At 43.5% G+C, this 19,293-nt stretch overlaps 1 protein-coding gene across 1 annotated transcript; it reads left to right on the top strand.

Moving 5' to 3' along the window:
- Nucleotides 1-6,143: 6,143 nt before the first annotated feature.
- LOC104492396 (glycerol-3-phosphate acyltransferase 3) lies at nucleotides 6,144-17,703 on the top strand. Its single transcript, XM_010134954.1, has 11 exons — nucleotides 6,144-6,212; nucleotides 11,237-11,507; nucleotides 11,983-12,057; nucleotides 12,549-12,638; nucleotides 12,841-12,934; nucleotides 13,347-13,462; nucleotides 14,936-14,991; nucleotides 15,476-15,561; nucleotides 16,106-16,234; nucleotides 16,709-16,788; nucleotides 17,530-17,703. The coding sequence occupies exons 1-11, from the start codon at nucleotides 6,188-6,190 to the stop codon at nucleotides 17,654-17,656; spliced, it is 1,149 nt and encodes a 382-aa protein (XP_010133256.1). The 5' UTR covers nucleotides 6,144-6,187; the 3' UTR covers nucleotides 17,657-17,703.
- Nucleotides 17,704-19,293: the final 1,590 nt, after the last annotated feature.

Below are 19,293 nucleotides of genomic sequence, written 5' to 3'. Positions count from 1 at the left end.
CAGATGAAACAAGGTATATAAAAATGAGTCTGTGGTGTTCAGTTCTTGTCTAGGTTGTGGTATGGAGCAAGCTGAGGATGATACTGGGCTGGTGCTTGGATTTTCTCGTGTCAATAAAAATAAATCTGTTCCTGCTTGTTTCATCAGGGAAGAAGGTTGTTCCCAGTGCTGCAGGAGAAAAGCTCCTTTTAGTAACAAAGTGTTCTTGTACTTTGATGATCTGACGTGACGGTCAAGGGAGATCGGTTGGTGCACAATAGCTTGTTGTCTGTGCTGGGCTGCCTCAGCAAGGCACACGCTTCTTAGCAAAACACAGCATGTACGGACAGCAGTGGTGAGGATGTGCTTCTGTTGGGCTGCGTTGTGGGTTGCACTTGACGCTTCAGTACTGCACTAGGGATGACCAATGGTGTCTGCAGTATACAAGTATATTCTTTTCCTATGTGATAAGGGGGAAAAAGAGCAGAAAAGCATGACCAGCTGTACTAATACCAGAGGAATGCAATACAGCAGGCAGACTTGAAGTATGGTTTTTTTTGTCAGTGGCTGTAAGAACTTTGAGTGTGCATCCCACTGCCTCCACTCCTGATCATTTCTCAAGACTCTTTGATTGTGGGGCTTGCAGTTAGCAGAGAAAGCATTTCTCGGGTGGCTTGTTTTGTTGATTGTGCTGTAATGCACAACAGATACTTGAAGTTGTAGGTGTTTTGCACATACTGTAACTGATCCATCTAGGTTTAGTAGTGGCCCCTGGAGAATAATATACCTGGGGGGGAAAAAGGACCTTTTGGTGCCTGTAGTCAAACTGTAGGTTGTGGCTGTGTGAGGTAGGTAGGATGGGCTGTTATGTCCTGTCCCAAGTATGGCAGGCTACAGCTTCTTTCCATGAATCACTGTCAGGATTGCATGTGGTGCTGGGTGTAAGGGTGGGGAAAGGAAAAGGAGAATGTGTAAACTAATAGGTGAATCATTGTGGGTTTTTTACTGTTTCTTCTGTAACTAGCTGGCTTCTGAAGCAAGCTTTGCTGACTAATGTCGTTGTGCAGTGTCAGCGAAGGCCTCTGAGTAGTTGCTACCCTTCAAGGACTGCGGGTCAGAGGAGAAACGGAGAGCTCCGAAGTGAGCGAGCAACTCTGAAGACTGCCACAGCATGTCTTGGCGTTGTGCCTGATCTGAGTGACACACCTTCACGTACAGGGCTTGGACTGACTTTTGGAGTAGTACTTCAGCAAGTTGGCTGCGTGCTCGTGAAGTAAATCCCTGGACTGTATTAACCTAGACCCTAGTCCTAGGAAGGTGATTATGTATGTTTTCCACAGATGTAATAATCAAGGCTTCTTGTGTGTAAGTAAGATTGGCAGAGCTGAGGGTTACTCTGCTGGAGTTGCACCACTAATTAACGTGGCATCTTTCTGGTCAACAACTCTGATCTGAAACTGCTTTCAATTTCACAGCATGTGAACACTGGGATTTCTGATACTACTAATAAGCAAATGCTGTTAAAAAGAAATTACATCATCTGTATCTAGAGCTTGCCTTAAAGTAACGGTTTGTGAAGCTGGTGTAAAAGAAACTGCTTGGCAGCTTTCTGTTGCTGATGTCCTTGGTGTTTTCCTGTAAAGTTGGACTTGTTCTCTGGATATGTGTCCACCAGGAAGGACTTGCTGTACAACTTGTGTGCAGAAGAATTTGGAAAACTGCTTGGAGGCAGTGACGAGGATATTCCATCAGCATGAGGAAAAGATGGCGTGGGAGACCACAGAGGACCTTTTGTCCTCACTCAGAGATGGTTGCTTCTCTTGGTGGAGGTGTTTTCCTCTCTTCCTCACACAAAACAACCCAATAAATGGCATGTAGGTTTTCTGTGTTAAACAATGTAGCATTGTGTGGGAAGCGCTTTCTATTTTTACTGAAGTTTGGAGAGCTTCCAAGGAGGAGGCTTACCTAAACTATCAAACAAACTTTTGCTCCCAGCATGACCTGGCAGTGCCTTTAAATGGGGGAAGGCTGGTGATTTAACTCCACATGACTGCAGGTTTCAGTCATTCAGTTAGTAAATCCCTCCACCTCTGCATAATCATCAAACATTGTTATTAAGTCAGAGGTGATGTAAAGGTGAATAGGGTGAAAGGCAAAGCTCCATTTGTTAAGGAAGTGTTCCTAATAACTTGGCTTGTGATTGATCCCATCTAGATGTGCTTTCAGGAAACAATATGTCAGGCTTGACTCTGGAGATAATGCCAGATAGACAACTATCTTATCTCTGGATAAGCACGTGTTTTGCCATTGCTTGTGGTTTTTTCTTTTTTTGTTTTGTTTCTGAGGTCTAACTGGGTTTTTCTCCAGTAAGGTATAGGTCCTATACATGTAGAAATTGCTTTGTAAAATTGGTCTTTGGGCCATTTTGTATAGGCTGCTGACTTGCTGTATGTGGGGTTTTTAAGGTGCTGATAAATCAGAAGCCTTTTCTATGAGGATGAGGAGGGAAACCTAGTCAGAAAAGTTGATCTGTTTTCCTTGCCTACTGAAGTGTGGTATCTTCAGGCTGTGTCTTGTGTGATTAAAACATCTAAGCTGCTCTGTCCTGAGCAGAGGAATACCAACATTTCAAGATCAGATTTGTAGTGGTGTTTGCGTGGTTTCTGTGATCGTGGTGCTTTCTAGCTTTACTTGACGGTTCAGTGGGTAGCCCCAGCTGCAGAACTGTGTTTAATCTGTTCAGTATCCTGATGTTTTCTACTCATTCCCCCAAATGCTTCAGGAATTTCTGCTGAAGACAGGTCTGCACCGGGGTCAGGGTCTGCTCAGCACCAGCTCACAAGCTTGGAGAAGTCACTTAGACTTGTGTCAGTGGTACTGGTAAGTGATGAATCCAACAGACCTGTCAGTCTGCTTTTTGCTTCTCTCCTGAGAATGGAGGCAATGGATTATAATTTCGTTTCCTGCTTTTTGATCTCTAACACACGAACATGCTATTTTCCCCTCTGTGAGATGGATCAGCTTACAGTGTGATAGCTCTTTGTAGAAAAAGTTGTTCTTTAGCATGGGAACCAGCTGAAATGGCGATGGATGGTGCAAATCCCTAGCTAGCAGGAAGGAAGGGAAATTACTCGCGTTATTGCATGTGGTGTCTCTTTTGTTTTCCAGACTGGATATAAACAAGCTTTTCACTTGATCAAAGATCGTATTTTGGCTTTGACAGTGCCTTTATTTCATGTGCCTGAGAATAAGTGGAAGAATTAGATTTTAAGTGAAATTAAGAAAAAAATGTCATGCTGCTTGGTTGCTGGAGCATGCACAGTTGTTGGAAATATGATGAGTTGAGGGAAGAAGAAAGCTGACACAGATGATATAAAACTGGTTTGCTGTAGGATCTGGTACATGTGGGCCTTTATGAATGTCCAGAGGTTCCTGGTCAAGAGGGTAGCAAGAGGAGTAGCTGGTCTCATCTTTGCTTTGCTGAAGCGTGCTTAAATCCTCTGGGAGATCTGGTGCCAAAAGTAAAACTCCCTCAACTATTGACTTGTGGAGCGCAGGTTAGCTGTCCCCTGGAATGCTCTGTGCAACTTTGTACAAGATGCCACGCTGGTATCAAGCTTGTGGCAGTGTTCCTGTCTCCTGGGAAGGCATTGGTACAGGTCAGAGGGAACTATCCTTCCCAGTCTCTCTCTTTGCTCCTGTGTCTCCCCATCCCAGGTGGGGTGCTGCAGCTTTCTGGCATTAGAAGAACCTGTGGACCAAAGGTTAGACTACTTTGAAAGCCAGAACGTACTGTTCTGAACAGGGTAGGTAAACGCATCTAAGCACCAGAAACTTACTTGGGTTACATGACCGTGCAAATTCTGTCTGCTTTGGGAGGAGTCCACTGCTCCTTTGCATAACAAAGTGTCAAAAGATACTGCAATACAGTAGGATGTCGCAAGCTTCTGAGCGTTACGAAGGCATGTTTTAGTAGCCTGTGACCTCATGGCTTGTGCTGAGGCGCAAACTGTTTCACTCTGTTTAGCACAAACTTGTAACTGCAGGTTTTCTGCAGCCAGAGCACTGCGAAGGGAGTGTCGCGTGCTCTTTCTGAGCACCAAACAAACTGCTCTTCCAGTTTTGCAAAGCAAAAGGTGACAGTGCTAGGTTTTGGTTACCCATTTGAGAGGATCTGGAAGATGAAAACCTTTCTCAGCTAGCATAATTGGCTGAAACAGTTAGCTGAGGATGTTCTTAGTCTTCTATGTAATGAGTGACTTATGTGCTTATGGGACTTTTAATTCTTTCAATACAGTGGTTCAAGTCTGGTCAGAGAATTACTGTGTCAATGTATTTGCTGATCCGCCTGTACCCCCAAATCCATTTATAGAAGAAAGGTAGAAATTGAGGCATTGCAAATAGTTTCTTCCTTGACCAATGTTTTGCTTTGGTATTTCCCAAAACTTTTATGACCATTGCACTGCTAAAGGATGATGTGTAGCTGGAAAGTACTGCATTACTCTGACTAGTTCCTGGAACAGTTATTGCCTTTAGCAGCAGCAGAACTGAGAAAATAAGTGAATATATTGGCAGGGTAGGTTGTGATTCAGCATGACCTGATACAGTAAGCAGACCTGGCTGTTCCTGAGAAGTTATGTGGTGGAGATAATGCCATGAGTTGGGATACCAACCCTTCAAAAGGGAACTGCATCCCCAAATGCCTCATAGCTCTGTTGGAGGCAAGAGGTGGAAATTGCATGGTTTAGCACTAGTCTGAGGTCTTTCTGTACAGATGAGCAAGGACCATCTGTATGCGGTTAAAACAAAATATGCCTTTACTGCTTAAGTGGTTAAGGTTTAAACAGGGTAATGTCCTGATATTTTGATACAAACTCATTTCTGCCAGGTCACCTGTCTGTTTTGGAAATGCCTAATTCCTAGAAATAGGATTAAATCTTGTAGAGGAGGAATTAATGTGCAGAAGAGGGAGCCACAGAGTCGTTCCTCTTTGGCTGAGTTTTCCCTCCCTTCTCAAAGCTGTCATGTAGGGAACAGAGAGATCCAGGCCAGACAGGGCACTCTGTCATCATCAGGAGGCTTTGGGCCAGGAAAGGGGTTTGTTTTCTTCGTTAACGCTGTGAAAATAAAACCTGAGGTAGAAGAAGGTTATTTAAAAGCACTGTGTGGAACAGAGTCAGCTAAATGTCAAGAAAGCCTTTTGGCCCGAGAACAGGTTAAACTGGCTCCAGTCCTATAAGGGCTGGAAGTGAGAGGAAGTCTTCCCTCATGCACGTGTGGTTCTGCCACAGGGATTTGAGGAAGCAGAGCTGCTGGAACACTTGTCAGAGAGCAGAGTTTACTTTGCTGATTCTCCCAGCCCACCCACTAGAAAAGAGCAAGTTAACCCCAGTGACCTGGTAGCCTTTCCTAAGGGCAGGGGAAGGGGCTCTCTGCAGCAGTACACTAGAGCCAGTGATTTGGCCCATTTCTCTGCTGCTCAGAACTCTAAAATGCCAAGAAATGAGCAGTTGCAGAATCAAGGGAAATTTCAGTTTTGTTCAGCTTGGAAAAATCACAAGTGCGATTCTCTTTGAACTGAGACTGAACTGAAGTGAGACTTCCCATCGCTGCAAATGCTGTTTCGGTTTTTGGTGGAGTTAGCTGTGTGCAGACCTTAGTTTGACTTAACCCAGTGAGGACTTTTTTTTTTCTTCAGTGTCTTCATAAGCTGAGTTATGATGTGTCTGTCAGCTCTGAACATGTGCTCTGTGCTCAGGGGCTGTTGTCTAGCTCAGCTCCTGGAGCTTTCCATGTGGCCATAACTTGGTGGCTGGTGCGTAAGTAGGAAGGCTGATGGAGGCCTGCCAGGTTCTCGGTGACTGTGTATCTGAACTGGAACTGAAACATCTGTGAAGCACTGAGTTGGCTTTTGGAAAACTGCCAAGTAGGGTTAGGAAGTACTGACTAGTGCAGAGTAGTTTTTTTGATTATTAAATACACTGGGGCAGTGTTTCTTCAGAGGAACTGCGTGTGGGTTTGTGGACCCATGGGTGCTGATTACCTGGAGAAGATATTCTTTGAAAACCACAACCTTTGATAAACTGTTACTTTTTGAGGTGAGTTTTTTCTGAATTGAATACTACATTTGTGAAATTAATGTTTTCTTTCTCTTCAACAGTGGGCCACTATACGGATAGAAAAAGGTGTCAAAAAGCCACGGCCACAAATGCTAAAGAATTCTGCTGCTAACGGTGAGAGCTTGGGGTAAAGTAAAATTGATGAGACTAATGTTCTGAAATAGGAGAACTGATTCCTTTTCAAATGGAGAAGTTAGATGTGTACGTGGGAACTGGAGAAGAGGTGGGGTGGTTGAAAGCTAACTGTTACATCTAGTTGTGTTGTAATGCTACTGGCACAAGAGCTGTTTGCGCAGAATGACATGCTTCTTTACTGGCTTGTACTGAATAGTTGAAAAGTCAGGGGATGAGGAAATGAAGGATATGAATAACATTGCGTTTAACAAAGCAAAGAAGATCTTAAGATGGAAACTGTCATCAGCTGAGGGAAATTCTCAAGTTATACTGTGAGCTTGGTTTTTGTCTTGCAATCTGGCTCTAGGTTACTGCTTGCCTGACTGCTGGTCAACTGTCTCCATCCTAACAGCATCAGAGTATACTTAATAATCTCGAGGAGATCTGAATGTTTAGTGGACAGTGCTTTTCTTTCCCCAGCTCACTGCTTTTTTCTTTTGTAGGACTACCTGATGGAAGTGTGCAGTTAATGCTTGTTCCCTTTTCAGTCTGCTGCTCTTTGCCTTTTGCCCCCTGGAGTTACCTCACTGTTTGCCAGACAAACTTCTTACAATCTTTATCTGTAGAAAGGCAGCTGAAGGGTTGCATCATACTTCTTCCTTTAGCCTAATTTTGAAATTGGTTCTTTTACTATATCTTAACCCACGCTGCACGTTGTGGTAGGCTGTACTAGGTCAGAGATGGCTGTGAGGCTTTGGAGCTGTAAGCGCAGTGAGAGCAGTCCGAGATTGCCCAGGAAATAAGAGAGGCTGAACAAGGCATTGCAGCCAGTGCTCTGTTTTCTCCTGGTTCCTGACTGCCTTGGTGTTACTATTGATTTGCTCGCATTTGACAGCAGCGTCACCATTTTTTTGTGTGTTCTTCACTACGCAGCACAGCTGGAAGCAGGACCAGCTTGCTGGTTAGTAGACAAGTTAATTGTTACCTGATTCTACGAATTAGCTCATTTGAACACGATACAGTAATAGGGATTGCTGAACTGGTGGTGTATGTTTCGTCTCCAAAGGAGTATCCCTGCTCCTTTGTGCTGTAAGCACTGGTATTGTACTGTCTGCAGGCCAGGCATGAGACAGGCTCTAATGGTAGCAGATCTGACTGGCAGTTGGCACCTGTAATATGAACTGGAGGTGCTGCACAGCAGCTCTTAAAACAGGTTAAAATGTGTCTTATTTAATTGCTAACTTTAAAGTGACCGAGAAAAAGTACATCCTGTGTCACTCGCCAATGTCTTGAAAGTTTTGGGGTTGTTTTTTTTGGGTGAGAGAAAGGCAAGTGATCTTTACAAATAATGTCAGTGCCCTGCTGTCTGCGTTTCACGGGTTATCAGTGATGCAGCAAGATATTAGTTTTCCTTCTGTGAAGGTGATAGTGTCCCTTCATGTCATGGGTCAGTGAAAGGGCAAGAGATCCAACTGTGCTGCTTTAGTAGCTGCACGGTAAGAGCTCTTGTCTTCCTGAGCATCTGATCATTCTGCCTTTTTTTTTTTTCCCCCTCCAGAAAAGAAAGGTAAAGGGAGAGAGGAACCAGCTAGTAATGTTCTATGAACTATCTTCCCATAAAACTACAAGTACCTATTCCCCCTGTATGTGACTGATGGATGATGTATAGTGTCAATATGTGCTGTAGTTCAGAATCTGGATTAATGTGAGTTCACTCTGCTGTCTGGAGCATTAGTGATAATAAGAATGGCCTGAAGTAATTCATATAGGTGATTACAGGCTATGTTCAAGCATGAATGGGGATACACAGTCTAAGTAGTGTGCTTCAGGCCACTGTTACATGTCCTTTTAATATTTGAAATTAAAATTAAAACCTTTTCCCACTGTAGGTGGCTCTTCCTGCAGTAAGCTGGGGTCTAACTGTTCCTTATTTAAGGAATGGGGAGCGGTGGAGTCTGCAATCCCAAGCTGTGCTCTGATAGTGCTCTTGGGAGCTTTTTAAGTGTAGGTTTAACTGACTTGTGATTAGGAGTCTGGTAATGAATTACAGAGTAGCTGATAAAACTGGGGTAAAGGTAGGTGTCTATAGGTTTATATGCATGTTAAGTGCTAAGGGGAATGTGTAGCACCTCTTCTGTCTTTCCTGACCATCCAGTCCTCACTAGGAGCTGGTTTAGGATAGGAGGCAGCATTGCAGATGTATGCTCAAGGGCGAGTTTTCTGCTCCCAGGGAGAGCAAAAGTGATTCTCGCCAAAGGCCTTGAAATCCAGTGTCCCTCAGTATGAAAAACAAGAGAGCATGACTGAGGGACACCACCTTTCTCTGCAGCACTGAACAGATTTCACATCTGTTGGCAAAAATGGCAGTCAGTGCCCCTGTCATGCCCCTGCTGATGGTGTGATAAGGAATAATCCCTAGAAAAATGTTGGCTGGTTTAGTTGCTGTAGGGAATTACCTGGTGCCGCACCTCAAGGTCCCTCTGTGTTAGAGGGCAGTGTATTTATGTGCTGGCCCCAGTGGTAGCTCTTGGCTGAGCAGATGTTGCAGCTGAATAACTAGCTCTCAGCTGTTGGTGTGGGTGCTGGCTGTGTCAAAAGGTGGTCCTCTTTAAGTTGGTGGGTTTAAAAAACACAAAAATGCTGCAAAGTCAGCTTTGAAAGTGATGTCTGCAGAAAGAAAAGCTTACGTAAGTAATGTGACTGTAAGTAGATAGTGTCAAATTTGAGCCTGATGTAGTTAGCTGACTAGAGCATGTGAGCTCAAATGCTTGGGACTTGTGCTGTGACACTGAGTAAAGCTATGGCTACAGCTTTTTTTGTTGAGTGTGATGTTTGCTGAACTCCTATGTAATGGTGCCTTTTAGTGTTTTCGCAAACTCAGCTCTGCCTGTGGCCAAGGGATTAAAAGGCCATTAAATGTTACTTCTGATTACAAGAAGGTGAAGTACATCACCCAAGCAGCGTGTGTTTTAATTCTGTTTGTAATACCTTCAGGTGCTGTTGAGATCTTGGCTTGGAGTAGCTTGTCCCAAAGCTGCGAGGCAGCTGGTGCCTGGGGGTGTCGTGTGGCAGTAACAATGCAGGCTGGTGAGGCAAGGCATTATAGCTAATTTTGGCTGTGCCGACAGCATGTTAAACTTGAACCCTGGGCTTGTTTCAGCCAAGAATTAGGATCAAAGCGCTCGGCTGATGCTGAACCAGGGTCTTTCCAGTTCTTCTGGGAGCTGGAGAGAAGAGTGGTACTCGTGTGATGAGTGCAGCAGAGTTCCCCTGGCTAGTTTCTTGGCTGTGACCTGTCTCCCACCCCAGCAGCAGCATGGGGCAGGCTGGTTGGGCTGGCTCACCTACAGGCCTGGATGGTTCACAGTTTACAGGACTAAGAGAAAAATTGAACTACAAGCTAGAGCTCTGGTTTGGGTTTAACATGTGACACGGGTGTAGTTCATCCTGCTAAATGTTTACTGTGATGCATGTTTGTGTAATTCAGATCCCAAAGAACTTGTGGGTGTTTGGGTGTGTCAATTAACAATTTTTATTTATAGGCTAGTGATAGGACAATGCGCTTAAATGATCCCATTGCAAATTCTGGCTGCCAAGTTCAGAGCTGAAGGTGCTAATAGGTTTTGTTGCAGTGTGATGTATCTCTTCCATGTTGTTCTTTAGTGTTTACCTCAGTGATTTTGTGCGATTTCTATCTTGGAGCTTCTTGTGTTATCCCATACGTATGCTACAGTGCAGTACAAAGATTTTTTTTCCTGTGTCACTTGTAATTTAAATGTTGCATGGGATTTGCACTGCAAATATATTCATAGAGTTTATCTTCTGGTAAGATTTCCTTGGAATGCGGATTTCCACATTGTGGGATATGTATTTGTGGGAAAGTGCCTAGTAGCTTGAAACACTTTGGTGCTTCCTCCTTTCCCATTTTCTGATCTCAACATAGAAGCACAGAGATTATGCAGTTAGTGAGAGGGTATCTGATAGACCACCAGCTTGAATTTAGACCTCTGTAATTCTAGTTGAATGTCTCAGGGGATGGTTATTCTGGTTAAATGTTGTTCTAGATTTCTTGAGTCATTGATTTCTGGAGCTAGACTTGCTCACCAGAAAGCAGCTACTTGATCTTTATATTTACCTTACACAATTTGTCTTTGCCTTTGAAAGCTCTACGAAGAAATTGGTGCTTATCAGACCATAAGTATAAAAAATGAAAAAGGGTGAGGAGAGGGAGTACTTGCTATTTGTACTGCAATTCTGAACTCTCCAGGTTTCTTTTCTGTTGCTAGGCATTATGTGGGCAGAGTTCAATGGAAACACAACTCTCAGTGCCAAACGAAATTCTGTCAAGGCGCTTCTAGGCACAACTTCCTTTGTGTTTTTTGGAGGGTTTTTCTTTGCTTCATTTAAACTACAATAAAAAATAGTGTGGTCCTGTCTATGCTTATAGAAAATAATTATGCTGTGAAGGGAGGGAGGCGTGTTTAGTTCAAAGATGGCTCATGCACAAACGTCAGGCAGCTGTTGTGGTCTGGGGCGTTGGCAGGTAGCAGTAGAGCATGCCTCAGCTGAATATGGCTGTGGGATGCCAGAATGTCTGACAAGATGTGGGCCTAGGAAACAGGGAAGCCTCCATGGAGAAGACTGAATGCCCTTAAACGCACAGAGCAACATTAGAAGGGAATGGAAAGGCCAAGGTGTAACTTTCTTCTGGAAGCATAAGTTGGCATTGGATAATGCTGCGGAGTTGAGGACTTGTCAGGTGGTGGGAAAGGGTCTGCCTTCTTGCTTCACCTTCAGTAGGCAACGGAACTTGATATATTTGCTGCTCAAGGTGTTTATGCAAGGAAAGGGAGCTAGAGCTGGCCTACTGAAGAGTATGGTGTGTTCAACTACACATCTGATCTTGCTATCATGGGAGGGGCTGTGATGGTAAATTTGTCTCCTTAAGTAATGCAGAGTGGCGAGTGGAGGATGACCTCCTGTACAGAATTATTTCCTCATATGGTTACCCTTTCCTTCCCAAGGTATCATTGAAAGAGATGAAACACCTATGGAAAAGGAAATTGCACGTCTGCATCAAGTGGACTTTGAATTCTCTGACATATTCTACTTCTGCAGAAAAGGGTTTGAGGCCATTGTGGCAGATGAAGTCACCCAAAGGTTTTCTTCTGAAGAGCTGGTGTCCTGGAATCTCCTCACAAGGACTAATGTCAACTTCCATTACATCAGCCTGAGGCTGACTGTTGTGTGGGTCATTGGTGTTATAGTGCGGTACTGCTTCCTGCTGCCCCTGCGGTAAGCTCATGGGTGCTGAGCAATTTTCGTCAGTCTGTGAATGTGTAGATGTGTGTTTTCTGGGGAAATGTCATCTGAACTTTTTTTAACCCAAAAGCAGTGCTAGCAGATACAGAAGGTACAGCAGGTACAGAACCCATTTAAACTCTCCTTTGGATGGTTAAGAAGCCGCTCAGAACACTTCTATCTTGCCATTTACTGTGGAGAATAGATTAGGGCTAGTGTTAATCTTCCCTGTGAATGCTTCCCCTAAGTCATTGGCAACATAAGTGCAAGTGGGTGAGCAACCTGTCACGATATGCATTGGGGTATCTGAATCTGCTGCCTTTGCTGGACCGTGATTTTGCTTTGAGCAATGTGTCAGGGGAATCTGAGGAATAAATAATTGAATTCCTGCAATCTCTTTTAAAGAGGAAAGCGATGTTAAAATGAGCAAAACTACTTATTTTGATTTAATGTCAATTTTTGTCTGCAGCTTTACCCTTGCTGCCATTGGGATTACCTCAATGATTGTGGGGACGACAGTGGTAGGACAGCTGCCAAACAGCAGGTAGGTACTGTGTAAGGTGTGTTGAGGGATGAACTTGTCAAGTTGCATCAGTGCAAACAGCTCAAGATTAGGACTGGACAGGTTTTACAAGTGATAGACTACTGCTAGTTCACTCCACCTACAAACCTGTGGCATTTTGAACTTGGGCTGAGAGACTTTTTGCCAGGCTTGGCACTGAGGTTGGTGTTTTCTGATGGGCTCCTGTTGCTGTTATGAAAGACACTCAACGGGGATGTTGTAGGGGAGGTAACAGTGCCACGATAAAGTGCCCAGTGAGGAGCTGGTGGTTTTGCCTAGATAAGTGAGACCAAGAGTATGACATGTCTTGGCTGAGCTGCTGTAGCAAGTGTGTAGTAGAGCTTGGAATAACCCTCTGTGCTCCAGAGTACCAGGAAAATATCAGCCCTAAGTTGTATTGAGTAGGCTGGAGCACACTGTGTGTGTGTCTAGCTGCTTTCCAGGATGCTCCAGATGCCTGTGATTTCTTTCAGTGTGAAAAACTATCTGAGTGAAGTGGTCCACCTCACGTGCTCCCGCATCCTTGTGAGAGCTCTGTCTGGAACTATCCATTACCATAACAAGTGAGTGAACTCATGGTATGATAGCAAAAGCGTGTGTATACTTTGTGTGTGAGAATCCCATTTGAAATGGGGCAGCTTTTTCCTGACCTGCAGGTTAATGTCACACTAGATGCTGACTCACCTGACAGCTTTATGGAACTATTGTGTGTATAGTGTGGTGCTTAGTGCGCTAGTAGTCTAACATAAAATTATGTAATTGCAGGGAAAACAAACCTCAGAAAGGAGGAATTTGTGTTGCCAACCACACATCACCGATAGATGCAATCATTTTGACAAATGATGGATGCTATGCAATGGTATGGGGAGATCCATGATGATGACCACAGCAGAGGGAGAGAGACCAGGAAAGGGAAAGATTGTGGGGTATTGGTTGGGGAGTTTAATACTTAACTTGCACAGTAGAGATGTTAATTTGAGCACTAGTCAGTGAGGAAAAGTGTAAATTGTGTTGAAGCTGGTCTCCAAGTTATGTGCTGGTGAAGTTGTCCTGGTAGTGTCAATGTTGGGCTCTTCATCTGGTGAAATACTGGAGATACACTTCTATGCGTGTGTCTAGATGCTTTTCAAGTGAATGAATTTAATAGTTTCTGTGGGTAGTGCCCAGTCCTGGATTCAGTCTCCAGTGTATTTGGGTTCTTTTGAGGGGGGTGCAGAAGAAGGTTTGCTTTCTGGGTGTTTTGTATGCTGATGTGCCTTTTGGGTTTGCAGGTTGGCCAGGTTCACGGTGGGCTAATGGGTATTATTCAGAGAGCATCAGTCAAGGCCTGTCCTCACGTCTGGTTTGAACGCTCCGAAGTCAAAGACCGCCATCTAGTGACGAAAAGGTGAGGTTTGGGTTGGGCAGGGGACTGCAGCGCTAGTGTAATGCTGGTGTCTATTAGTGCCTGAGAGGACACACCCGGGTACAAAATCTCTGGTAAGTCATTGAACAAAGACCCCGATGAGGAGTTAAAGCTTTGGAAAGACAGAAGCCCAAGAAGCTGATGAGGTTGCAACGGGAAACAGGGAACTTGGAGCCTTGAGATATTGAGAGGGGAAAAAAGCTGACTTGCAGAAGCATCTTTAAGCAGGAGCCATATCTGTGTTATTCAAAATGATGACTGATGCTTATAAATGCTAATCATGGGGATATGAGTTATCTGTAATGCCATATTACTGCAGGCTGAAATGATGCATGGTATGGCATATGGGTAGATGTAGGTGGGAGTGGAAGCAACCATGATTGTAGTGCCTCAACAGTGTTCCTGGAGTGAGTTGGAGGGGTGGTATGCAGCACACTGGGTCATTCAGAATGACCCGAATATGCTTTCTTGTGTGGGCTTTGGTACAGTAGACTGCAGTCAATGTCGGGTCACCAGGGAAGGCTTGAAAAGTTTATACAGGGTGAAGCAGTTCAGACCAAACGTTCTGGTTCTGGATTGCAATAGACCGTCACAGAACGTCTCATTTGGGTAGCCATCAAAATAGCTATGTCTGATGAATTCAGACAGACCTTTTGAAAGGTTATGAAGATACTTCTGGAACTTCCTGTTGAAGAGAAAACCTGATGAAAAAGTGGGGGTTTGTGATGTGAACTGTCTTGACTTCATTTGAAACTGAGCCATTAGAAGTAACAAACATTGCTTGTTCGGGTGAGGGGTAGAAATGTGTCTGGTTATAAAACTGAGATGCTTACAAAAGCAGTTTTCTGTAGAATGTCACCAAAGACATACCCGTGAACACCGTAGTACAGTGGTAGAAATTATTCCTAATTTTTAAAGAACTTGTATGTTAATTTTGACAGGTTAACTTCTGTACCACCTCACAGGCCTCTGCGAAGCAGGACAGCTTTGCCAAGTCATCCTGGTGTTGTTCAAGTAGTGTGAGCCGCAGGCATTTAGGAGTCCTTTTTTTTTTAAGAAATCTGCTGTTAAGTAAGCACAGCCTGGATGGACCACTGCACGAGACTTTTTTTTTTTTACTTAGCTAGGCAATTTCTTGCAGGTTGAGTTGATCGGAGTTAATTGGACTGACTTAATGGCATTACATGCGTTGGCTTCCCTGACAGTCATTAATAAAGTAATACAGAGGAAAGAAAACAGAGTGTTTCCTCAGTGTAGCACAACAAGAGGCCTAAGGGATGGCTTGCACAAAGCTCCAAGTTTGTCAGAAACAGAAAAGCAAGTAGAAGTTAGTGTTCAGTAAAAGGCTTTGGTTTCAAACAAATGTGTTATGTGTAAAGGTATTTTTAGCGCATCTGCCTGGGGAAAGAAGAGTGGAAAGGAGCTGTTTTTAAAGCTTTCCTTCTGCTTCCACAGACTCCAGGAACATGTGGCAGATAAAAACAAGCTCCCAATCTTAATTTTTCCAGAAGGTAAGAAGCTGTGAACTGCTCCTTATCTCCATTCAGTGTAGATGTCATCTCAGTTCTCTTCTCGTGGCTTCTGGTGCTCAAATGTGTCTTCACCTCTGGCTTAGACTTTATTAGGCCATTCCTGTTTTTCATCTTTAATTATGAGATTACACAAAGACAACACAATACTGTCCCTGGCTGTTAGGTCTCCTGGGAGAAGCTGTTGGCAGAAGAATGGGAAGATTGTTTCTTTTGCCCTGTGAATATCCATTCACTGTCCTACGGATCTAACCTTAGCCTTGTGCTTTTCTTCATGTTCTGGGTTCATTTAGGGAGTCAGTCACAAGACAAAGAATGAAACCAAGCAGGGGAGAGGTGCTTAACTTACCCATAAAGGCCCTTCATTTGCTTCTCAGTGAGTGTAAGACCTGCATGTTGATGTAGTGTTGCTGCTGAAATGTGGTATACAGTGTGAAGTAATGACTTCAGCTTCTCTTCTGGACAGGCACCTGCATAAACAATACATCTGTGATGATGTTCAAGAAGGGGAGTTTTGAAATAGGAGCGACAATCTATCCTGTTGCAATTAAAGTAAGTGGAAATAGCTGGCTGCTTAATTTCAAAGCTTGGGATCTATTTTTCGTCGGGGTAGGAAACTGTCTCAATACAGCTGCTAACAGAAGCACAGTAGCTCTGGCAATTGGCTACACACTGTGGATGATTTCTGGAGTATAAGTGGATGAAATGAGAAAGTGAAGTCCTTCAGCCTATGCAGCCTGGCTGGTAGGACCTGGTGGGGACAGCTTCTTCCTCCAGAAAACTGAAAGGAAGGCAGATCCAGCTAGTGCTTGCCAGTGCTGAAAGGAAGAGAAGCATGCAGCTCGCAGCAGGCTTAGCTCTTTTGGTCCTTCTGGCAAATGGGTGGTGACATATGATGCTGGATCTGTCATGTAATCACAAGCAATGCTAGTAAGCACAGGCTAATTTTTCTAAAGCCTTATTCTAGACAAACATGTCGGTTGTGAATTTTCCTCTGACTATGTGAGTGACAGCATTCGCCTCAGATCTGAGACAGGCTGTGATGGTCTCTGGGGAAGCGGTTTTAACATTTAGGATTTTTTGTGATTCCTTGCAGTATGACCCTCAGTTTGGAGACGCATTCTGGAACAGCAGCAAATACAACATCGTGAGCTATCTGCTGCGTATAATGACCAGCTGGGCCATTGTTTGCAACGTGTGGTACTTGCCACCAATGGTTAGAGAGGTAATCTGGCATCTGGCTGGCTGATCACTGCACTGTTTAAGAAGCTGACTGTGACTTCACGTGCCTCTTTTTACTCTTTTTTTTTTAACCCAAACCCCCTACCTGCCCCATGTCTCCAAACTAGAGTTTTATACTGGACTTGTATTAGTGTTAACTTGGTGTGATTGAACTCAGCTTCTCCTGATGTAGCTTGGTACCATCAGCAGTGCATCAAATATGCAAAGGATAGCTGTAAATATAGTGTTATTCTCAGTAGCAACGCTGTTAATGTTCCATCCTGCTGGAGCAAAAATTCCCTTAAATTCAACAGTTTTAAGGGGAAAATGTGCTAAAATATTATCACATGGCGATGATAAGGGATGGATTGTTTGGCAGTGAGCTAATTTGTGGAGACAGCAGATGAAAAGTGTCATGGAAGTCTGTTTCAATTCACTTCTCTTTGCTTTGGTTATGTTGAATTTATGACCCTTGAAGGAAGGTGAAGATGCTGTTCAGTTTGCCAACAGAGTGAGATCAGCCATTGCTCGCCAAGGAGGACTGACTGAACTTCCCTGGTGAGTGATGCCATCCTTGTTTGATTTCATGGACTATCTGCTGTTAGTTTGACTGAGAAGTGCTTCCTCTCTTAGCTTTGTCACAGAAAACATCCAATATAACTTTATTCCCCTCAGGAGAAAATGAGGGAGCAACTTCACATACACACATGTGAAAGTAAGAGTAAGAAAGGTGCATAAAGTCTTTGAGTTTTACCAGAAGTGAAACTGATGAACAACAAAAAATAAAACACAGAGCTTGAGGCTTTCTGCTCCAACTTTCCCATGTCCTACCTCAGTAAGTAGCAGCATAATGCCCAGGTTTCATAGGACTGTATGAAACAAGCTGGAGAGCAAGATTCTGATGAAGAGATTGGGCAAATGGATTCAACTCTGAGGCCCAGCTGGTCCTCCGAATGGTGTAAGGCAAGAGACAGCTATGGTGTTGACTACCTCTACAGTCTAGGAAATAGCATCCCACATCGGCAAAGATTTCTGTGGTAGGTGCAACATATTACCACCATGAGTAGCCTGCTTTAATGGGCTTAACTCAGTTTGGATTGCATAAGCCTTATGGCTTAAAGTAAGTATTTTGATAAACGTTCTTAAGTTTGCATGTTCTAGAAGTTCTGTAGAAAAAAACACCTTAAGTTTTTAGATTAAGACTCCAGAGTTGACTGAGATAGTTAATGTAATTTGTAGTTGCATAACAGCAGTGGTAACAATCATGATGGGTTACTTTTCTCTCTTGCTCTGTTCCAGGGATGGAGGTCTGAAAAGAGCAAAAGTCAAAGATACTTACAGAGAAGAACAGCAGAAAAACTATAGCAAGATGCTAGTAAGAAATGGATCAATAGGAAATCTCTCTACGGGAACAGAGTCGGACTGAATGGTGGTTCTCAAACTAATTTTGCACAACCAGCCTTAGCAGAAATAAAGTTTAGTTTAAAAGAAAGAAAAAACCACAAAAAGTGGAGCAACACCATCCCTCATCACCCATGTGTGTATTCTCTATGGCTAGTGCAGTGCCTGTCAAGGGCAGTGTCTCTATCTCTCCCCTGCTTTCCACTTTTCTCACTCCCCTGCCCCTCCCCATCTTCGTGTGATGATGCACTGTAGCTCCTGGTATTCTGGAGCTGAATGTGTGGAGCGTTGAGACAAAAAAAGAGAAGCACCACGGTTTTTCTGAGTTTGTAAGGATGAATGGAAGTGCACTGAACAGGTGCTGTCAGGATACTGGTTGTGAATATACCTCTTGTTCGTGGTACTTCGAAGCTTTAAGCATAAAATTTTGTCTTTTCCTGTTGCTCACACTTTAAGTTGTAGACGACTTCAATAACATGCGTTAGGATGTCTGAACTGTAAGACTGACTCTTTTGGTTAGCTTGCACCTGGTTGTGCAAGGTGGGGAAGGGAAGCAGCAGCTGCAGACCCTGAAGGATGGGAAAGGACCTGCCCTGCCAAAAGCACAGTTCGTGGACCATGAGGAGTTTGGTGGCCTTAAAACACGGTATTGCCTTTATTGAGAACTGCAGCCTAAGGGAAGGTAAAGGAGCAAGTCCTCAGTCTCCCTGTGCTGCTGCTCTTGAGATTGCTGTCTTGACTTTGAGCTATAAAGGCAAGGTACAGTAAGCAGCTGGATGATGTAGGCTGACAGTTGAATTTTTATGAAGTGGGTTTTCAAGACTACCCTTCTGCAAAAGTTGCTGCTAATGGCTTAAAGATCTCAAGAGAGCCACTCCAGAAACACATTTTGCATTCAACTGGGCTAGCAATAGTTATCGCAACTATAAACATAGGATTCATAAGTCAGGTACGGTACAAGATGTGGCATGTTCGAATCTGCAATACGTTGCTGTCTGAATGTAAAAAGAAATAAATTCTATATTTCTAATGGGTCTTGCGTGGCATTTATACTCTTGTCCAAATGTGTGTAAATAAAACAGTTATACTTCCTGAAAACTTAAAATTAGGGTCATGACATAAAGGACTAATTGTAGTTGAGCTCTTACTGGTTTTCTAACCTGACTTTTCCTTTTCTCCCCCCTCCTCAAACCCTTAAGGAGGAACATGTATGGCTTAGTGTTTATCCTTTCTAGAGTAGAAGTGACTCATCATGCTGACTGAACTTGAAATCACAATGTGAAATCATATCAGGGAGACTCAACTAACCTGTAATTAACTGGAAAACAACAATGAGCTTCTAAATTAGTAACAAACTGAGTTCATTTGTAAGTAGCAAAGAGATTTTCAATTTAATGCTGGGGAAAAGAAAAAACCAAACCTGTTCCTTGGCTGATAATCAAGTTTAAAAATCTGTTAGAGCACAGTCTCCCAAAAAAGAGTTCCTGGTCTATTTTCCATTATCCGTCCATGCGCTTACACAAGGACAAGTGGTGGTTGTAAAGCTTGTTTGAGGTATATGGCCTTGGAAGCAGACATTGGGAAAGGGACCCTTGCAGAAATGTTTTCAGGTTTAGCATGACAGGCATTTAAGAACAATTTTTTTTGTATTAAAAGAGTTAA

Source organism: Buceros rhinoceros, unplaced genomic scaffold, assembly GCF_000710305.1.
Source record: "Buceros rhinoceros silvestris isolate BGI_N320 unplaced genomic scaffold, ASM71030v1 scaffold6034, whole genome shotgun sequence".
Classification (NCBI taxonomy): domain Eukaryota; kingdom Metazoa; phylum Chordata; class Aves; order Bucerotiformes; family Bucerotidae; genus Buceros; species Buceros rhinoceros.
Note: the sequence above shows the minus strand (reverse complement) of the source record. Positions and strands in the feature narration are given on the sequence as shown.

Bases quoted from the DNA above. Each gene is read 5' to 3' on its own strand.
- LOC104492396 (XM_010134954.1), top strand. From the start codon at position 6,188: ATGCTAAAGAATTCTGCTGCTAACG. The intron at 15,562-16,105 runs GTAAGTGGAAAT...GATTCCTTGCAG, and splicing joins TCTATCCTGTTGCAATTAAA to TATGACCCTCAGTTTGGAGA. The intron at 16,235-16,708 runs GTAATCTGGCAT...TGACCCTTGAAG, and splicing joins TGCCACCAATGGTTAGAGAG to GAAGGTGAAGATGCTGTTCA.